The 19,583-nt window shown below is 36.1% G+C and overlaps 1 protein-coding gene across 8 annotated transcripts in view; it reads right to left on the reverse strand.

Annotated features, from left to right (window-relative positions):
• Positions 1–19,583, reverse strand: part of PREX2 (phosphatidylinositol-3,4,5-trisphosphate dependent Rac exchange factor 2) — a 356,760-nt gene that overhangs the window by 148,185 nt on the left and 188,992 nt on the right. For all 8 annotated transcript variants that reach the window (XM_059166273.1, XM_059166268.1, XM_059166269.1 and 5 more), the window contains 6 exons: positions 16,864–16,958; positions 16,029–16,111; positions 15,369–15,459; positions 14,332–14,460; positions 7,652–7,693; positions 1,226–1,443 (listed from right to left, as the gene is read on the reverse strand). In XM_059166273.1, coding sequence (XP_059022256.1) covers positions 1,226–1,443; positions 7,652–7,693; positions 14,332–14,460; positions 15,369–15,459; positions 16,029–16,111; positions 16,864–16,958 — 658 coding nt within the window. The remainder of the gene's footprint in view (positions 1–1,225; positions 1,444–7,651; positions 7,694–14,331; positions 14,461–15,368; positions 15,460–16,028; positions 16,112–16,863; positions 16,959–19,583) is intronic.

The following is a 19,583-nucleotide window of genomic DNA, read 5'->3' on the forward strand; positions in this document are numbered from 1 at the left end:
TATGTGGTCTTCCTATCTCATGTAATTTCTATTTGGTAAGGAATGATTAATTAATATATTTTTAAAATTTTTAAACTTTTTCCAAAGTGCCTTATTTCAAAAGTTTTATTAGTTAAACCTTTCGTAGTTTTATTAGCAGCCAAATAAGAAACTGATCACCCACATGGGATACATAAGAGTCTTTTCAAAAGAATCTGTTTCAGGATGCCTGGGTGCTCAGTCATTAAGTGTCTACCTTCAGCTCAGTTCATGATCCCAAAGTCCTGGGATCAAACCCTGCATTGAGCCCCCGCATGGGACTCCCTGCTCAGTGGGAGGCCTGCTTCTCTGTCTCCCATTCTTCCTGCTTATGTTCCCTCTCTCGCTGTCTCTTTCTCTGTCAAATAAGTAAGTAAAACCTTAAAAAGCAATTTCTCTGAAGTACATGGAGGTGAACTTCCTTACCTTTGCAGAAAAGCATTTTGATATATAAAGTCACAGACATCTGCTTAAAAACTCAACCATTACTTGGTAGCCACATGTTCTATGTGTAATTTAATGGGTGACACAGCATCTCATGTTTAAAATCATGATTCTATTTAAGGAGTACCTTAAGTTTATACACGAGTGAACATATTTGCCTTTAAACATCGTGACAACTATCAGAACCACAGAAAAAATATCTTAAAAGACAACTTTTATTTATCAGATACTTTGAGATACTTTCTTCATAGGCACTGTGGGAAATGGATATGTAAATACGGGATATTCTTAGATTTAAAAGGACAAACATGCCTACCAAGAAAAGAAATAAAATCGTTGAACATAGCAAATTTTAAACAGACTGTCAGACAGTACGGCAGACAGGTTGTCCGATCTTGTCTATCAAGCACGTTCCTGACATCAACTTCAGTGGGAGTTGGGTTTCACGGCAGGCTGTTTCTTCTGGCCTGGAAATAAGGAACCACAGCACAAAGACCCTCTTCCCTCTGATGATCTTTCTGAGTTTGTGCTTAGGGATACAGGAATTAGTAACAGGTGGAGGTTTTCTCAGCTTTCAGAAGCTGGAGAATAAATAAAAGTCAGGAAAGAAGGAATACCCTCTACTTACCCAACCGTATTTGCTCATAGCAAAATACATTCTTTTCAAGTAGCTGACCGACTTCTAACACATAATGAATAACCACTTCTTATTTGGGAATGTGTTACAATGTATGTTCCTGTGGGAGGCACTGGGATTCCTTACCAGGTTTGGCGACAGGAGTGACTGAAAGTGAAATAGAACACCCGCATTTGCTATCTGGTCCAGCCACCTTCTGCTGGCTTCCCCCGTGTCCATCTCATTGTCTTTGCTGTTGTCAAACATCTGGTTTAATGCTGCCATAAGTTGCTCAGAGAAGGCACACACGGTGGCCACAAGACTCTGGCAGAAAACCATGTCTCTTCGGAGCTGTGTCTCACTGTCTGTAAGCCAGGAGGACATAAAGACAGCTTTGAAAAATGTCACAGGTAAATAAAACCAGATCATTAAGCATTTATAGTTTTTGTTATTTCATCCTCTCACCAAACTCAAACCATGTGAAAAATGTCAATTTGAACCCCACTAATGAGCACAAACACTTCAGCAAATATGCTTTATAGAAAACACTAAAAACCAAAAAATGTAAAAAAAATTAACTTTTTCTTAACTAGTATTGTGATTTTATTTTTTGCAATCATTAAATTATTTTATAAAACCCAAGGGAAAAAATAAGGCTTTAATTAGTATTTTTTGATGGAATACAATTTGTGTTTGTTGAATGATACTTCCCAAAGGAAATTCGAAGTCTAATTTTTCAGTTTGTTGGCGATGAGCTACATTATTAATACTAACTTTTTAAAAATGACCTAACAAACTTATTTGAATATTAAGTGACATGCACATGGGGAAATATTATTGATGTCCGATCATAACAATAAACAAATCTGGATTTCTTGGATTTACCTATTAAACTTCATGAGTTATAAACATGCCTAGGTTATAAATTCTTATATTTCTTTGAAATAAGGAATGTATTTACAGTTCTAACATACACCAATTTTCACGTGGGTTCTTATTCTGCAATTGGCTGGATTTTTGATTGACCCACACAGAAGATGTATTTACCCTATGAATGGCCACTCCTTGGCCACAGATTTTTCAAGTGGAAAGAAGCTTGCCTTTGAAAACCTGATCAGAGAGATTCACCTCTTTGAGTTTTTGGATGTATACAAACTCTATAAACTATATAAATGCCAAGCCATACATTCTGTACACTGAAAAATCACTTGTACTAGATAAACAGCAAAAGCAAAAATGTTCATACTCTCAAAAGTGTACTGAATATTTCAAAGGCTCAGAATTTTCTGAAATGAAGCACTGTCAATATTACTGCATAACATAGACATAAATGTTGTCATAAGTTTTTACTTTATTGATAAAAAGGCATAATTTTTAAGTTGTTTACTAAGAACAATGAACATATGTCTTTAATAACCATCAAAAGCATGTGAACACATACTGTAATTGCTGCATTGCCTAGTTTCACTGTTAGTAAAAGCTACTCTGAAAATCTTATTAGAAAAAGGATTAAATTTTAAAATATTTAATTTTATAATGAATATTCATTTATTACATTGATCTATACGAACTTGTTGCTTTCCTTGGTCAAAATGGTCAAATATGGCAACTCCATATGGTTCAACTTATTAATTTAGTCAATAACATGTGTTAGTCATTTCCCTTAAGTAATTATATACCATGTGCCTCATTCAAATAGATGGAAAATAGCATTTTACAGGTAACTGTAAAACAGCTAAAGTAGGAAAAATCTTTGCCCAATTCTTAATTAAGAACAAAGCAAAACACCTATTTTTTTGATTTTTTTGTTGTATACAATTTCTAACAAAGTGTAGACATTCCATAACAGTTTTTTGAATTAATTAATGAAAATAATGAACCAGTACAGCAACTAACAAACTAAGTAAGTGAAACAAAAATGTATGAACTCATTCTCTGACTTCTTGAAATGTCTGGATTTAGTTCGACCTAAAAGGGTAGTTCACATAGCTTGTTAACCCAACTGTTCAGCTGATTCAAACAGAAACTAAATAAAACTGTCCTGTATCTTTCTTACACAGTCTTGCTTTGGGTTCCGTTGTTCTATAGCAAAGCAGAAAATCTAGGGAAATTTAAAAAATACTTCAATAGTTTTGACAGAAATACTCCCACTTATAACCTGCGAATAATTTCATAACCAAAACTTAATTGGAAAGAAATGCCTTCTATCAGGCGCCTGGGTGGCTCAGTGGGTTAAGCCGCTGCCTTCAGCTCAGGTCATGATCTCAGGGTCCTGGGATCGAGTCCCGCATCGGGCTCTCTGCTCAGCAGGGAGCCTGCTTCCTTCTCTCTCCCTCTCTGCCTGCCTCTCAGTGTACTTGTAATTTCTCTCTGTCAAATAAATAAATAAAATCTTTAAAAAAAAAAAAAAGAAAGAAATGCCTTCTATCAAAAATGGAAAGCCAATGTCTATAGGAGGAAGGATCCAGTTCCACTGAAACACTTTAGATCACAAGGCTTAGTAACTTTGCCACTAGTAGAAATAAATTATTTTCAAATCGCTTTTGAGAAGAAATGCCCAAATTTCTTCCCTTTTTTTAGCCTTAGAAAGAATACATAAATGTTTATTCTACATTCCACTACTATATTCTATATGCATCTTAAGATAAGATATCTATAAGCCCAATAGAATTTTCATTCAACCTCATTATCAAGTCAGAATTGATCACGCAAAAGTTTTATTTCTCTATTTCTTCAAACCCTTCACGCTGAATACACCACAGGAATTACACATGGCATCAATTACTGGGGATTTGAAGGTATCCAAGTTGAGGCTTGGGACATGTGTATGCTCACAGAATTTGATACACAAGATGCTCTGGACCACACTGCCATTTAAATTTCAAACCAACATATTTTCGAATAAAAAATACTTTATAAATCCTTACTACTTTATGAGGTGATTTTCAGTTACACTTTCCTATTTCCCACAGAGTAAATGACTTGTTTGCATAGACTTCAATAGACCCATCATACTGAGTTTTTCAAGTAACTCTGTATACATTATCACCTCCCAGGGAGTAAAAAAGTAAAAAACTCAGAGTGGCAGAAAGGGGTCTATACAATCTTTCCTCAAATTATGCTGACAGCTAATAAATACATTACTTCCTTCATTCATCCCCCACACCAACAATGATCTTCCCAGGCTTGTTATGAGAATATAATAAAACAATGTATCTGAAAGTTGCCAGAATCCTGGCTGTATAGACCTCTCCTCTTGGAGCCGCACACCACTGCTCAGGTTCCTCAAATGCTAGATGCCCTTATAAATGCTATTATAGCTCACACTTTTGTCTCTATGGAGGCCCTCTGGCTATGTGTGGGCTCTTTCCCATCCTCTCCACCAACAAACTTTAAATCATCCTTCCACATTTCGGCTATCATGGACTTGCTGCTATGAACATTGGGGTGCATGTGCACTTTCTTTTCACTGCATCTGTATCTTTGGGGTAAATACCTGGTAGTGCAATTGCTGGGCCATAGGGTAGCTCTATTTTTAAAATCTTGTGGAACCTCCATGCTGTTTTCCAGAGTGGCTGCAACAGCCTGCATTCCTACCAACAGTATAAGAGGGTTCCCCCTTCTCCATATCCTTAACAACATTTGTTGTTGCCTGTTTTGTTAATTTTTGCCATTCTAACTGGAGTAATGTGGTATGTCATTGTGGTTTTGATTTGTATTTCCTTGATGGCTAGTGATGTTGAGCATTTTTTCATGTGTCTGTTAGTCATTTGTATGTCTTCTTTGGAGAAGTTCATGTCTTCTGCCTATTTTTTCACTGCGTTATTTGTTTTTTGAATGCTGATTTTGAGAAGCTCTTTATAGATCTTGGATATCAGCCCTTTATCTGTAATGGGAATATGCTAAGTGAAGTAAGTCAAGCAGAGAAAGATAATTATCATATGGTTTCACTCCTGTGTGGAACATAACCAATAGCATAGGGAACCATAGAGGAAGGAAGGGAAAACTGAAGGAAGAGAAATCAGAGAGGAAGATGAACCATGAGAGACCGGGGACCCCAGGAAACAAACTGAGGTTTTCAGAGGGGAGGAGGGGTGAGGGATGCGATAACAGGGTGATGGAGGGCACATGTTGTGATGAGCAGAGGGTGTTATATGCAACTAATGAATTATTGAACACTACATTAAAACTAATGAACATAATAAAATAAAATAAGTCGTTCTTAAGAGTTGACTCCTAGAACTACTGGGAACCCACTGAACTACTGAAATATTATCTTCCCTTGCAAAATTTCCTCTCTCCTTCCGTAGGTATCATGGACTTCCTGCTCTGCCATCAGGGGCCTGGGGACCTCCCTCTACTAGATGGCTAATTACTCAGCATTGTGAGAGTTTGTTTACATCTTTAGGTTCCCCAAGAGACCATAAGCACATCAAGGACAGAGGAAGGGGCATATAATGTGAATGGCACTCATGGACCTAGAGACATATAATCTGTTTCATCTATTCATTCCGCTCATTTAAAACCATATAATCCTAGGTATCAGATTCTTTTATAGAGTATGGGTTATTTCTACTCGTCCTGCAATAAACATAAATGGGATACAAAGATCAAGCACTTAGCAAGTGAAATTGCACAGCATTGTTATTCTTCTTTTCTCCAGCGTCTAGCAGGGTACCTGGCACTGAGTGGGGCTCAGTTCTATTGCTGACCAGGGAAGGAACCATAGGATGAATAAATAAACCAAAATAAGCAAACTCTCAAGAAAAACTGACAAGTCTTAATTACACAGCTGTTCGAAACTCATGAGTGTCTGTCCTTCCTCAAAACTATTCTCATTCCTCATTTTTATCAATAAAAACAACAACAGGATCAATAACAGGTGCTTTCAGCTTCTAGCAAAAGAATAAAGGCAGGAAGAGCTGTTTTTTGGTTACAGTTTGTTTATTGTTCATTGTTTTTGCAGAGTTAGAATTCTCTTGTAGCAGGAATACACTCAAAAGAATGGATGTTCAACTTATCAAAGGCTTCTGTCTCATCCCAGTATTTAAGCACCTACTTAAACTCACCTTCTACAAGCATGTTTTAAAATAGTAATACTTCATTTTCTCTCCCTGGTTTAAAAAGCTCAAATTCCATAGCTGGTCTAAAAAGAATGAGATGGTTTCTAGGCGCACAAGTAATCACAGTCATTATCCTGAGACCGTAGGGAAAAGAAAACAATAATAGAAAAATAACAACAAAGTAATAAAAGAGAGATTAGAGAGAGAGAAGGATAGGAATAAAGGTGAGTTAAAAATACTTAGCAGGGGCACCTGGGTGGCTCAGTGGGTTAAGCCTCTGCCTTCGGCTCAGGTCATGATCTCAGGTTCCTGGAATCAAGCCCCGCATTGGGCTCTCTGCTCTGCAGGGAGCCTGCTTCCTCCTCTCTCTCTGCTTCTCTCTCTGCCTATTTGTGATCTCTCTTTCTGTCAGATAAATAAATAAAATCTTTAAAAAATACATTTAGCAGACACAATCCACCCTTTTCAAGTGGCGAGCATAATTCTGCAGCCAACAATATGGAGTAATTTGGCTACATTCTTTTGCCATCCTATATTACAGAGGGGGGAAAAAAGTGAGTAAACAAAGTAAGAAAAAGGAGGTTTATGACAGGATAGAAAAATAAAATTGAAATCAAAATAAAGATCTATAAGAATAGCCCTTTGAAATTAATGAATAAAGCAATGCATTCCAGGACCGCTTCTGGAATTGGCATAACTAAGTTTGAATTTCATCTGCCACCCACTATTTATGCCTTTACTCAATCAAGCATCTAATTAATCTTCCAGATACTCAAAAATATGTGTTGAATGAATACCATTTCTACTTATTATTATTAATTGGCCTAAATGTTAATTTCTTCATTTTTAAATCTGTGGAAAAATAATAATATTCTCATAGAGTGATTGTGAGGACCCAAGGAAATACATAAATATGAATGAAGTCTATCAACTGGTTTGTTATTAGTGAAACTTAAAAAAGTAAGACACTTTTGTTTATTATTATTACTCAGTCAAAAAACAAGACAACTACTTCCTTAATTAAAACAAAAACCAGACAACAAACAAACAAAAAAACCCCGGTTAACTTGACTTATTCATTCACTTTTAATTTAAAATTTCCAGGTTTGGTAGATTATAAAAGACTCCTCCTTTCAAAGTACAGGTCTGCTTTTCTATCCCTTGAATCTGAGCCCACTTACATCCTTGATCATAAACAAAAGTTAGACATAGTTTAACAATAAATCCCATGTACAATTCGCTTTACCAAACCTGCTTTCTTTCTCCTTTTTAATTATATTCTGTATAAACATATACTTACATAAGTTTCCACTTTGTACCTATAATTGAAGATGAGCATGTTTTTATGCTTTTATTAAAATTAAGCATTTTCTTAAATCTTTGCCAGACTTTAGAGGAAGTAGGGATTGTATTTCCATCTAATTTGTTGAAAGCACTGCCTTGATATCATGAGACTTCCAATGTCATGGACCACAATAATTTCAAATCATTAAAATAATGAAAATAGTACCTGAATATTCAAGAAGAGCCAGGAGTATCCTACACTTGACCTCTGCAGAAAAAAAAAAAAAATTAACAGTTAGTTGTTTAGTCTTTTCCTCCCACTAGCACCACATTTTAACTGTGCAGTAAAAACTAGCACAATCTTACTATATTAGATAATAAAAATCCCATTTACTTGACATGCTGTTCTTCCTATCTACCTATATAAATTCTATCCATTGCTCTAGATGTTACAGTTTCTTACAGTTCTGATTTAAATTAGCTTGTGCAACACCATTCAAATTGTGCTACTTTTGTTAAGTCACTCTTAACTGCTGTAGTGTGCATGGTGTTCTCTAAACTCCTATAGGGATTATGGTCTTGATCAATAAGTTCTCAAACAGCATTTTTTCTTAGTTACTTACACTTTTGAAGATTATATATGCATTTAATAATCTTTATATGTAATAATACATATCATATTATTCATTACATATAATAATTATAAATTATATGTAATTATACAAATTATACTTACAGATTATGGAGTGTGTGCATGTGTATATATGTGTAATATATACAGTGCATATATTATATATATATATATATATATATATATATATATATATATAACATCTCTCTCTCTCTAGACTTCCTTTCCTATCTCTATGTCAAGAACCGCTCTAAAGGGCAGAACAATACTAAATAGTTTCAAATACTGTTCTCCCCAGCCCATCTCCAAACAAGAGCAATCACAACTGTTTATTGTGTATTAGCTTCATACTCATTACTTTACTTCTAATTGATAAATAGTTTACTCTCAATAAGTAAATATAAAAACATACAGAGCTTCTTCATGTCCACAGATTATGGGAAGTAAAAAAAGGTTTAAGTTGCATCCTATTCCAAACAGGTTCACAATAGAGTCAGAGTGACAAAATTACCTGATAAGAAGTACAGGAGATATTTGAGAGGATATTACATTTTAAAAGTGATAACATGAGAACAAGAGAATTTCAGAGGCAGAAAAGTATCCTGGACAAAGAGTCCACAAGACACACCTGCTACAGTCATCCCCCTTTATTTATGAGGGACATTCCAAGACTCCCCCCACCTCAGTGGGTGCCTAAAACAATGGGTAGTACCAAGCCCAGTATATACTATGGTTTTTCCTGTACATCCACATACCTATGACAAAATTTAATTTATAAATTAGGCCCAGTAAGAGATTAACAACAAGAACTAATAATAAAATAGAACAATTATAATAATACACTGTATTAAAGTTATGTGAATCTGATCTCTCTCTCTCTCAAAATATCTTATTGTACCATACTTTTCCTTCTTGTGATGATGTGAGATGTAGAGTTAGGCTGTGACTGGCCTGCTGACTAAGTCAAAAAGAGAATCATCTGCTTCTGGATTGTGGCTGACTAGTAACTGAAACCAAGGAAAGTAAAACAGAGGATAGTGTGGGATAGCTGTACCATCTTTGTGGTCTTCAGAAAATGGCTCAACCATAGTTGACCCTTGTTTGTGAACAACGCAGGTTTGAACTGCATGGGTCCACTCATATGTGGAATTTTTTCAGTCAATACAGTATAGTACTGTAAATGCATTTTTCTTTCCATGATTTTTAAACATTTTCTTTTCTTTAGCTTTCTTTATTGAAAGAATATAATATATGATACATGCAATGTACAAAATATGTAATACCTAATTATTTATGCTATCAGTTAGGCTCTGGTCAGCAGTAAGCTATTAGAAGTGAGGTTTTGCGGGAGTCAGAAGCTATATGCAGATTGACTGTGCAGGGAGTCAGTGCCCCTAACCTTCATGCTATTCAATGGTCAACCCTACTTTGAGTTTCAGCTCATTTATAAGTGATGATAACACCTATCTTATCTATTTTATAGGTCTGTGTAGGAAAAATAAACAGGGATATATATTAAAAGCCTTGGGAAATTCTTTAATATGCTGTGTATCTGTGAAGCACTGCTATTATTCTAATCTGAATCCACCTAAAAATTTGGTATAGAATTCTGTGTGTTGAAAATGTTTTTAAACATTTTTTAAAGTTACAGTGTCAAGGGAATAGGTTCATATCCTAAAAGTGGGAAAGAGTGTTAGCAGGAGAGTATAGTAAAAAATGAATACCAAATATCCAACAATTTAGCATAGAAAAGATTTTATTATATCATTTAGAGACTGAGCTTGGGATACAATTAGAAAGCGACATTTAAAAATTGGATCCAACACCAGAATGATGAGTTTAGACTTAGCTAACAAAAATCATGTAAGGTTCTGGGCAGGGTTCTAAAATGAACGTAATATTTTAGGAAGTTGAATATGGTATATAGTAATATATAAATCAGAAAAGATAGAGATGAGGGATTATCCAGAAAACTGTTCCAATTACTGCAGTAAGAAGAAAAAGGGGGAAATTGGAGACTTTTGATTTAAAAAAAAATAGAAGTTCTTTAGGATATTTGGGACAAAAGCAGAGGGAAAAAAATAATATAAGTTGCTGAAACAATGGGAGATTTTGAAAAAAAGAGTACAACTTTTATAGGGGGTAAGAATTGAAAATGTGTTTACTAATAAACATTTGACTTTAAGGGGATGGTGGGTCACAAATTCCAGTGTGTGTTTTTCCCCCATACCACCAAGCACTTGTCTAATACTATCTGGGTATCCTACAATTCAACTCAGTTCTGGCATTATCTACCTGGAGATAGCATCAGATCTCACAGAGTAAGGGCTCAGTTCCACAAGACTGCCCCCCGCCCCAACACACACACACTTCATGTGCCAACTGCAAATCCTGGCTGCCACCTATGCTTCTGACTAACTGGCTGCAGATTAGTGGTTTCAGTGACTCTCTTTTGGGTTTGATTAATTGGCTAGAGTGGCTCACAGAACTTTGAGAAACATTTACCTACTAAATCACCTGTTTATTATAAAAGGATATAGCTCAGGAGCTGGATGGAAAAGAGGTACTGGGTAAGGTATGGGGAAATGGTGCAGCACTTCCATGCTCTCTGAAAGCACCACTCTTCTAGAACTTCTGAAGCTCTCTGAACTTGTGGAGGCTTCATTACATAGGCATGACTGATTAAATCATTGGTCAATCTCCAACCCCTCTCTGTTCCCTGAACTTGGGAGTGGTATTGAAAGTTCCAACTATCTAATCACATGGTTGGCTTCCTTGGCAAATCAGCTCCCATCCTTAGAAATTTTCCAAAAGTCACCTCACGGGCATAACAAAAGACACCTTTAGAGCTCTCATCATAAGAAATTCCAAGAGTTTTGGGAAATCTGAGCAAGGAAAGGGGACAAAGACCAAATATATGTTTCTTATATAAATCCCAGTATCACTGTGTGCTAATCATGTAAAAACATGTTCAGCTGGCTGATAATCTGTGACCATAATTTAGTGTAGAGGTGAAGCAGGAGGCAGACATCACCTTAGTGCTTAGTGACACGACAAAATTAATCTATCCCCCACTTAGTCCACTGTGTTTTCTGCTCTCTTCTGCCCTCAGTTTGGCAAACTATGATTTGAACACATGAATGGTACAGTGTGATGCAGCTTAGGAATGGTACTGTAACAGTGTTCCCTAGATAAAGATCATAGGTTATTATATTCTGATATATACTTGATAGGATATTTTGAAATCAGAGATGAACAAATGAGGAGGTTCAGAACATGCTACCCCAAAAGACGGCAATTTGGCATACTGAAAATTTTAAGCTGAAGGAACTTGATAAACAGCAGATGTATGGAGGACTCTCTGATCTCCCCCTACTCCCCTGAAGCTAGTCATAAAACCCTCTTGTGAGAAGTGCCCTCCCAATCCCAGAGGAAAGGAGCATCCTTATTTCAGAAGAACAGGCCTTGCTAAGTTTCTCCAGTTTGTTACCCTTAGTGCATACCCTTTCATCCTATCACATTTTTTTCAAAGCTTTCTACTCTTTATCAAACCTAGTGTAAAAGCACTCAGGTTTAACCATTTCTTCTGGAATTCATTTCCTTACAAAGTCTCCTGTATCATATAAAACATATTAAATACATTTATATGTGTTTCCCTAGTTAATTTGTCTTGTCTGACTGATCTATAGGGCCTAGCCAAAGAACCTAGGAGGGTAGAAGGGGGAAAAAATTACTTTATTAAGTAATTTTAATTACTTAATATAGTAATTAGTAATAGTAATAGTAATATAGTAAAATTACTATAATATAGTAAAATTACTATATTAAGCCATGTATAATAAACCATGAAATTCTGGTAAGGTGACATTATGTTGAATTTCTAGCCAAGACCTAACCCTTCATTAAATGATCCCCTATATAAAGACAACTGGGAAATAGAATAAGAAGTACTTTAAGTTGAGTAGAATAAATTCATAATGAATCAGTGAGGTTACATCAGAGAACCTCCACGTAACAAGCAGTTGATTACAAGAATCTCAATACTGCTGCTTCCATTCTGTATAACAGGACCAGACAACAAACAGATGAGCAGGAAAGGACAGCTTGACCTCTTTCTTGACAGCCCATTGGACTGAAGTAGTGATTAATCATTCTTTAAAGAGACACTTAACATGGTGACAATCACAAAACGTAACCAAAGAAGTGCATCTCACTAAAACTTGCAATCAGGGATATCACTTAAATTCTGCAAAGAGCCCTCCCCACACCATTCACTAGAAGACAGTCAGCACACCCAACCATACTCAACCAGTTGTTGAGCTCCCCTGACCAAGACTGGCACCCATATTCACGACACACATCAATCAATATATGTAAATAGTTCTCATTCCTATAGCTGCTTCTTGTGATATGAGTGAGGTATTGAGGTTATAAAAGCAGGACTTATGATGAAAATGTTAAGATATTTAAAATGAATACCATTAAAATTAAGCTTTTGATCTTGCATTAGACAAAGTTAATATCTTAAAGCTCAAAAACAAAACAAGAAAAGTTTTAAAGATTTCTCTGTTCTTAACTGATATTGCATTTACTCTGTAAACAACTATAATGTAAAAAAAACAAAAAAACTCTCAAAGATGATGAGAACAAATGCATTAAATATTTTTAAAGATTTTATTTAAATTCAAGTTAGTTAACACATAGTATATTATTAGTTTCAGGGGGTAGAGAGAACAGTGCATTTAGATTCATGAATTATAATTTCTAGGAGTATTATGATACTGGCATTTATTCTGCAAAAAGAAAAAAAAAAACCAAAAACCTACTCAGTAAAATACATTTGAATTCCTTAAACCAAGCAGTCTTTAAAAGATGTATTTATCATTTCTGCTACTCATTACTTTGGGAGGTTTTAAATTCAGACTTTTCATCAAATATGATGTTATAATCTGTCACAAATAACCATTATATGTAGCTATAAAATAAAAATGTAGCCAAGAAATACAGCTGTCAAAAACAAAAGATTTTATCGCATAATAGAACTGCTGTGATTTATTTGGAGCTTTCCATATCTGTACAAACCTTTGCTCCACTGAACTCTAAATGAGTATCTAAGCTGTTATATTTGAGTATATTTCTAGGCAGTAGACTTAGTAATCACAGAACATATACACATCTTTTTCATTTGGTAAATGAAGAAACTGAGGTCCGAAGGAGTTATGCCACAGGCCCAGACTCGTCAGATTTAAGAGCTGAATTTTGTCAGTAACTTTCTCTAACTTTCTCTACACAACCCTCTCTAACTCTCTCTAGCAGTAACCAGGGGATACGCTGTAATTCTGCTGTGTTATTTATCACATGCAACTGACATACGAAGACTGAGGAACAAATATGTAAACATAGGCATATACGTATTTATTGTGGAGGTTTCTCAACCTTAGCACTATTGACATTTTGGGCCAAATAATTCTTTGTCGTGAGGGACTGTCCTGTATAATGCAGAACATTTGTCAGCATCTCTGGCTTCTACACACTGGATGCCAAGAGCACCCCCACAACGGTGACAACCGAAAATATCTCCAGAAGTCGCCAAACACTGGTCTGATATTGGGAAGAAAATCACCAAATTAAGCATTTTAAAAAAGTTAAACAAATTTCTCATTTCATCTTTTCTATCATACTTGTTTTGGAAACGCTCAGAATTTTCTACACCCTGACCCTAAACAACATGTAATCAGATGCACTAGAGCTGTCCAAAATGTCCTATCTCCAACTGCAGATATCAGTCACTGGATGTTGAGTAAACAATGTCATGAGAGTTAATAACAATAAACTTAGAAAATATGAAAAAGAAACTTATAAACCAATGACATGACCTATCTTATTATTTCGATTCTTGCAAGTTCACAATTAACTTTTTAGACTTCCTATAAAACTTAGCTTTGTGACTTTGGTGAATCTTTAGAAATTTTGCTGATATTGTTTCATATTTTAAAATATGAAACTCTTCAAATTCCATGTTCTCCCAAGTATGAGCCCTTATTTTATTCACCGAGAAAATTCTCCGTGATACAGTGTACATCGTTTAGATCCTTGGAACATAAGGCTCTATAATCCTATTTCTCCTTTTGCTTCCTCCCTCCCTTACCCTTTCCAGTTCTTTGATTTTCCTCATAATATGAAATACTGTGAAAAAGTAATCAGGTATTACTGAACTTTTGGTTTTAAATCATTATTACTAATGCTATGCAATATTCTTTGCTTTTCGTCCTGACCTTCAACAAATTTTCTGATGTTCTGAGCAAGATTCCGGACACTGCTGGGAAGATTCCAAGGGTCTTGCTTGATGTGAAGTCTTAACCTTTTTGGACAACTCAACTTTGGTTCCATTTCCTGCTGAAATTCTAAATAAATACAGAAAATCTCTTTTAAGTTTCAACCATTTACCAAACAGTTAACAAATCTGTGGGCTGCAGAATCATCTTTCATTCCTGTTGTCCTGGTTTATTAGCATGGTGGTACTTTCTGTAATTATATTTCAGGAGAAAATTGGTTAAATCGAAAAAAGAAAGGCTATTTTCTTACAAACATTTAAACAAAGGGCAAAGTTAGATAAAAACTCTCTTTTCAATGTCTGAAACTAGATGTCAGAAAGTGGCAGCTCTAGATCTTATTCTGTTGGGCTGTTCTTTTTGTCAAAGTTCATTCCTGAAACCCCTTCCCCCACCAATGAATGGGCTACCACCAAGTAGGCATGCTGATTTCAGCAAAAGCTGCAACACTTCACACTTATGTGATACATCTCTTCAATTAACTCATTCCTATTTATTCTAGTCCTTATAGGCATTGCACATTTTAAATTTGCAAATAAATTTAAAACATCCTATACTAACTTTTTATCTATATTCCAAAGTTATTAAAATAGAATTAATATGAAGGGGATTATGAAACATGAGTAGCCATTTTCTTCTTACACTATGCCTTTAGTTCATGACTGTATTATTTCCCACCTTCGTTTCCCAATGGTTTCTCATAGTGACTTTTTATTTTAAAAAAAAATTTTATTAATTAATTATTTATTTTTTAAACTTTTTTTTTTTTTTAGACTTTATTTAGTTATTTGACAAAAAGTAATCACAAATAGGCAGAGAGGTAGGTGGGAGGGGGGGGCGAAGCGGGCTCCCTGCCAAACAGAGAGCCCAATTCGAGGCTTGATCCCAGGACTCTGGGATCATGACCTGAGCTTAAGGCAGAGGATTTAACCCACTGAGCGACCCAGGTGCCCCTCTTATAGTGACTTTTTAAACCTTACCTTGTAATCCTTGACCTGGCGTGAGGTACTTGGTTTGCTCAAAGGCCCTTATAACAGCTTGCCCTTTTAGGAGATTGGTAATTGAATCCACCTACCATAACAGCAGAGATTTCTGAAAGTTACATACTTCTCATAATACATAATAAATGTATTTCTAAGAGTAAATCTTGTAAAATATTTTTTTCTTAAAGCCATAATTATTTTTGAAACCGCATGATGCTTGCAAAATCCATCTTTAAGTAAAATATTGGAATAAACTCACTGACAACACTTGCAATATTTTTTATTATCCACCATATATTAATATAAGATATAAATATGCTCAACATATTCATTTCACAAAAGAAGATTTCTAGGGTTATTTTTAAAAACCCTAAAAGACATCATAATCTTTTTCAAAGCAGTAAAATCTTCTACTCTATGAATTTGGTTATTGATATAAATTTTCTTAAAAATGCAAAATACCAACACAAGCACCAAGAGAATCTTGTGCTTCCTGAAATTAGGAATAAAGTCAAGCAAGAAATGTCATGAAGAATTCTGAAAACCTACAGAGAAGCAAAGTAAAAAAAAGAAACATTTTTTTTTACTATATCTGAAAAAGGGATTCGCAACAGTCTGATGTGTGGGAAAAGAAACTTCTAGTTGTCCCAATCATACCTGGCTGAAAAGATGCTCAAGACAGCTATGTATCTTGTCCTGCTTATCATGAGAAATGCGAACACTGAGGGGAAGTTCATCACCTAGAAATAAAAAATAAATCACCCATCTTTGTTTAACATACTAAAATATTTTAATATAAATACACCAAAAAATAATAAACACGCAGTCTTATTCCATCATGTTCTTATGATCAGATAAAGAATTCCAAAATATTTAATAGCAGTTAGGATGTCAGATGATTGCTTTTGAAATAGAGGTGGGAGCAGAGTGCCTCACAGGAGAAAACATTCTATACCCTATGTCAATGATTTTTTCAAATAGTGCAATTCCTAACAGTTAAATAGTTGAAACAAACTACATATTTTAAAATGAAGAAGTGTCCTAACTGGGTGCAAAGTCTCTGTTCTTAACATACCCCAGATAAGACATTTGTAAGATATTTCTCTCAGTCAGTGTTTTCATCATTCCCCTCCCTGTGCATCTACTATCTCAGAAGTCCTCAGGTTCAAAGCCCATCCCAACCTTCTCACACAGTCAACAACACCCCATGTTTTAGGATGACCTGTTTCCTGTGTACCTAGCTTCCTTCATAGTACCACAGAAAATCCTAAAATATATATTAAGATCAGACTTCATTTGTTTCTTTCATCTCTTTTTAATTCACTCTGTTCACCACGGGATTGGGACACTGACGTCACCCAGCACGTGTGGCGGCCAAGGACAACTGATCCAAGGTGAAAACGCATGTCGATCATACACTGATCGACATCCCCGAAAGGTATCTCCCTGAGGAAAGGCAACAGAAAAGGTCACATGCCTCCACCAAACGCACCTGAGTCCATTTCATCGCTGTGGAAGTAGGAGCTGCACTGGCTGCTGCAGATGCTGGTGAAGGAGGCGATGGAATTCCTGTTGCTGTTGCAGTCGCTGGGGAGAAGGAGGAACACAACACGTCACCTTCAGAGTGAATTTGCTGCCACTCTCCCTGTTCACACCACAGTTAGGCTTATTGACATGTCTTGGAGAAAATTATGAGAAGAACCACTTTTGTTTGACTCCCATTTTATCTTATGGTCTAAAAAATTTTAAATTCAATTGTATTTCAAAATCTCTTAAGCCTTGTAGATGGATCCTGAATGAATTTCTTTCTTTCTTTTTTTTTTTTTTAAATCTGAAGTTAGAAAACTAGGAGTCAGGGTGCCTGGGTGGCTCAGTGGGTTAAAGCGTCATCATGATCCCAGGGTCCTGGGATTGAGTCCCGCATCAGGCTCTCTGCTCAGCAGGGAGCCTGCTTCCCCTGCTCCCCTCCTCTGCCTCTCTGACTGCTTGTGATCTCTGTCTGTCAAAGAAAGAAAGAAAGAAAGAAAACTAGGAGTCAAGTGCACTTAAAATTTGTCATTATCTATTTGAGGTGGTGTGTCTGAGTTAACGTGCTCATAAAGACAAGGTCCTGTTTCGTGATCTCTGCCTTTCGAGTCTTTCTGGTAGCTTTAAATTATGACTCATCAGCTGCTCTCTGAGCTTCCTGGGAGAGGACAGCACCCTGTCTCCACCACAGAGCTCAGCACTGACCGCCACATCTGGTAAGGGCTCGATAATGGTCAAAGTGGAAGGAAAGAATGAGTAAAAGCTTTGTGTGTGAATATGAACACATTACAAAATTTCAGAAAGAGTATCAGAGATGGAATATTTTTTCCTCCTCAGAATCAGTAAGAAGCACTTATTTAACTTTAAATTTATATTTAAAATTTCTAGTTTAGCCTAGAGGGAGACTCGGAAGGTAATTTTAATTATCTGAGAACTAGAAATTGAGGTAAGAAAAATATTTTTAGATCTATAATTTCTCACTGGAGAAAAACCACAGGTTCCTATTAAATAGTCTACTGGTATCCTTTGAAGCTAAAAGTAAAGGAAATGGTCAAGATGGTTAATCTGTGTTATATACTATTAAATTTCTAGGAATAATTAACTCTTATATATTCGTTAAAATCCTTTTCATGTAGAAATTAGGATAGTACAGTGGTTAAGAGAGAAACCGTGGGCCGGCCCACTTGGTTTAACATGTCTATTATGTAACTCCTGTGGCCTCAATTTCTTCACATGTAAAATGGGGTTAATATCAGCATGTGCCATATAGGACTGTGTTGGGAATTATGTGAGATCATCATGTTTCCCCGTGTGTCCAGTAAAGATGTTTTTAACATTAGCTATTTGTGCTAAACATCTCTGAAGAGAATAACTTTAATAGTAATTATTTAATATTTTCTCACTGTAAAATACTGTATAATAAATAACAGCGAGTAAGAGAGGTTTTGCCCTTTATTAAAGTAAATAAGGCAGGAGGCACGCAAGGGGTGCAGTCCACTGGGCGTTAGACTCTTGGTTTTGGCTCAGGTCATGATCTTAGGGTCATGAGATTTCTATCGTTGGAAGGATGATGGTAGGCAGATGATAACAGACCTTGGAGGGAAGCTGTTACAGGTTGATTGCATCTCCCCCTAAAATCCACAGGTGGAAGTCTGACACTCATGACCCAGAAATACAATCTTGTTTGGAATGAGGACTTTTACAGACATAATTAAGTTAAAATGAAGTCATTATGGTGGGCCCAAATTCAGTATGGCTGGTGACTTCCTGAGAAGGGGAAATGGGGTCACAGGGAGACACTTAAGAGGGAAAGGACAAGAAGACACAGGGATAAGATGGCCATCTACAACCAAGGCAAGAGGCCAAGACCTGATCCTTCCTCCACAGACCTCAGAAAAAAACAGCACTGCTGACACTGTGATCATGGACTTCTGGCCCCAGAACTGTTGGATAATGAATAAAGAAACATCTGCTGTTTAAGCCACCCAGTCCTTGGTACTTTGTTACAGCAATCAAATCAAGATTGTACAAAGTGTGCAAGAGAGGGGCACCTGGTGTCTGTACTGGTTAAGCATCTGCCTTTGGCTTAGTTGTGATCCCAGGGTCCCAGAATCGAGCCCTGTTCAGTGGGGAATATGCTTCTCCCTCTCCCTCTGACCTTCCCTGCTGCTCCTGCTCACTCTCTCTCAAATGAATAATAATAATAAATCTTTAGAAATTGTGGAAGAGAGGGAAAGAAAGAAGGCTGGTCATGGAGGTAAGCAGGAAAAATTAGTCCAATTTGTTTGGAACACAGAATATAAGAAAAAAAGGAGGAGAAACACACACACACACACAAAAAGAACTCCTGTTCACCCCACAGTCCAATAATCAGAAACATATATCTGGAAAAAAATGTTAATATAGGCTCAGTTTGCTTATTTGCTATACATGTTACAGAATTTGTAACAGGAACAAGTCCCCCAGATTAGCTCCATAGACCTGGAGGGAAAAAAAAATGCTTTTTCCCAATTACTCAGATTATGAAAAAAGAATAATTTGAAAGATTCTACAGGATCACGATGTTTTATCTGCGGTTGGTAATAGCTGGTGGTTATGTTGTGAGGGTGATAAACAAAAATGATAATCAAAACTTTTTTTCAAGACCTCTGTGGAAAATAAGGAATCATATTTGACTGTGTTGAT

The sequence above is a fragment of the Mustela lutreola genome, chromosome 3 (genome assembly GCF_030435805.1).
Source record: "Mustela lutreola isolate mMusLut2 chromosome 3, mMusLut2.pri, whole genome shotgun sequence".
NCBI lineage: Eukaryota > Metazoa > Chordata > Mammalia > Carnivora > Mustelidae > Mustela > Mustela lutreola.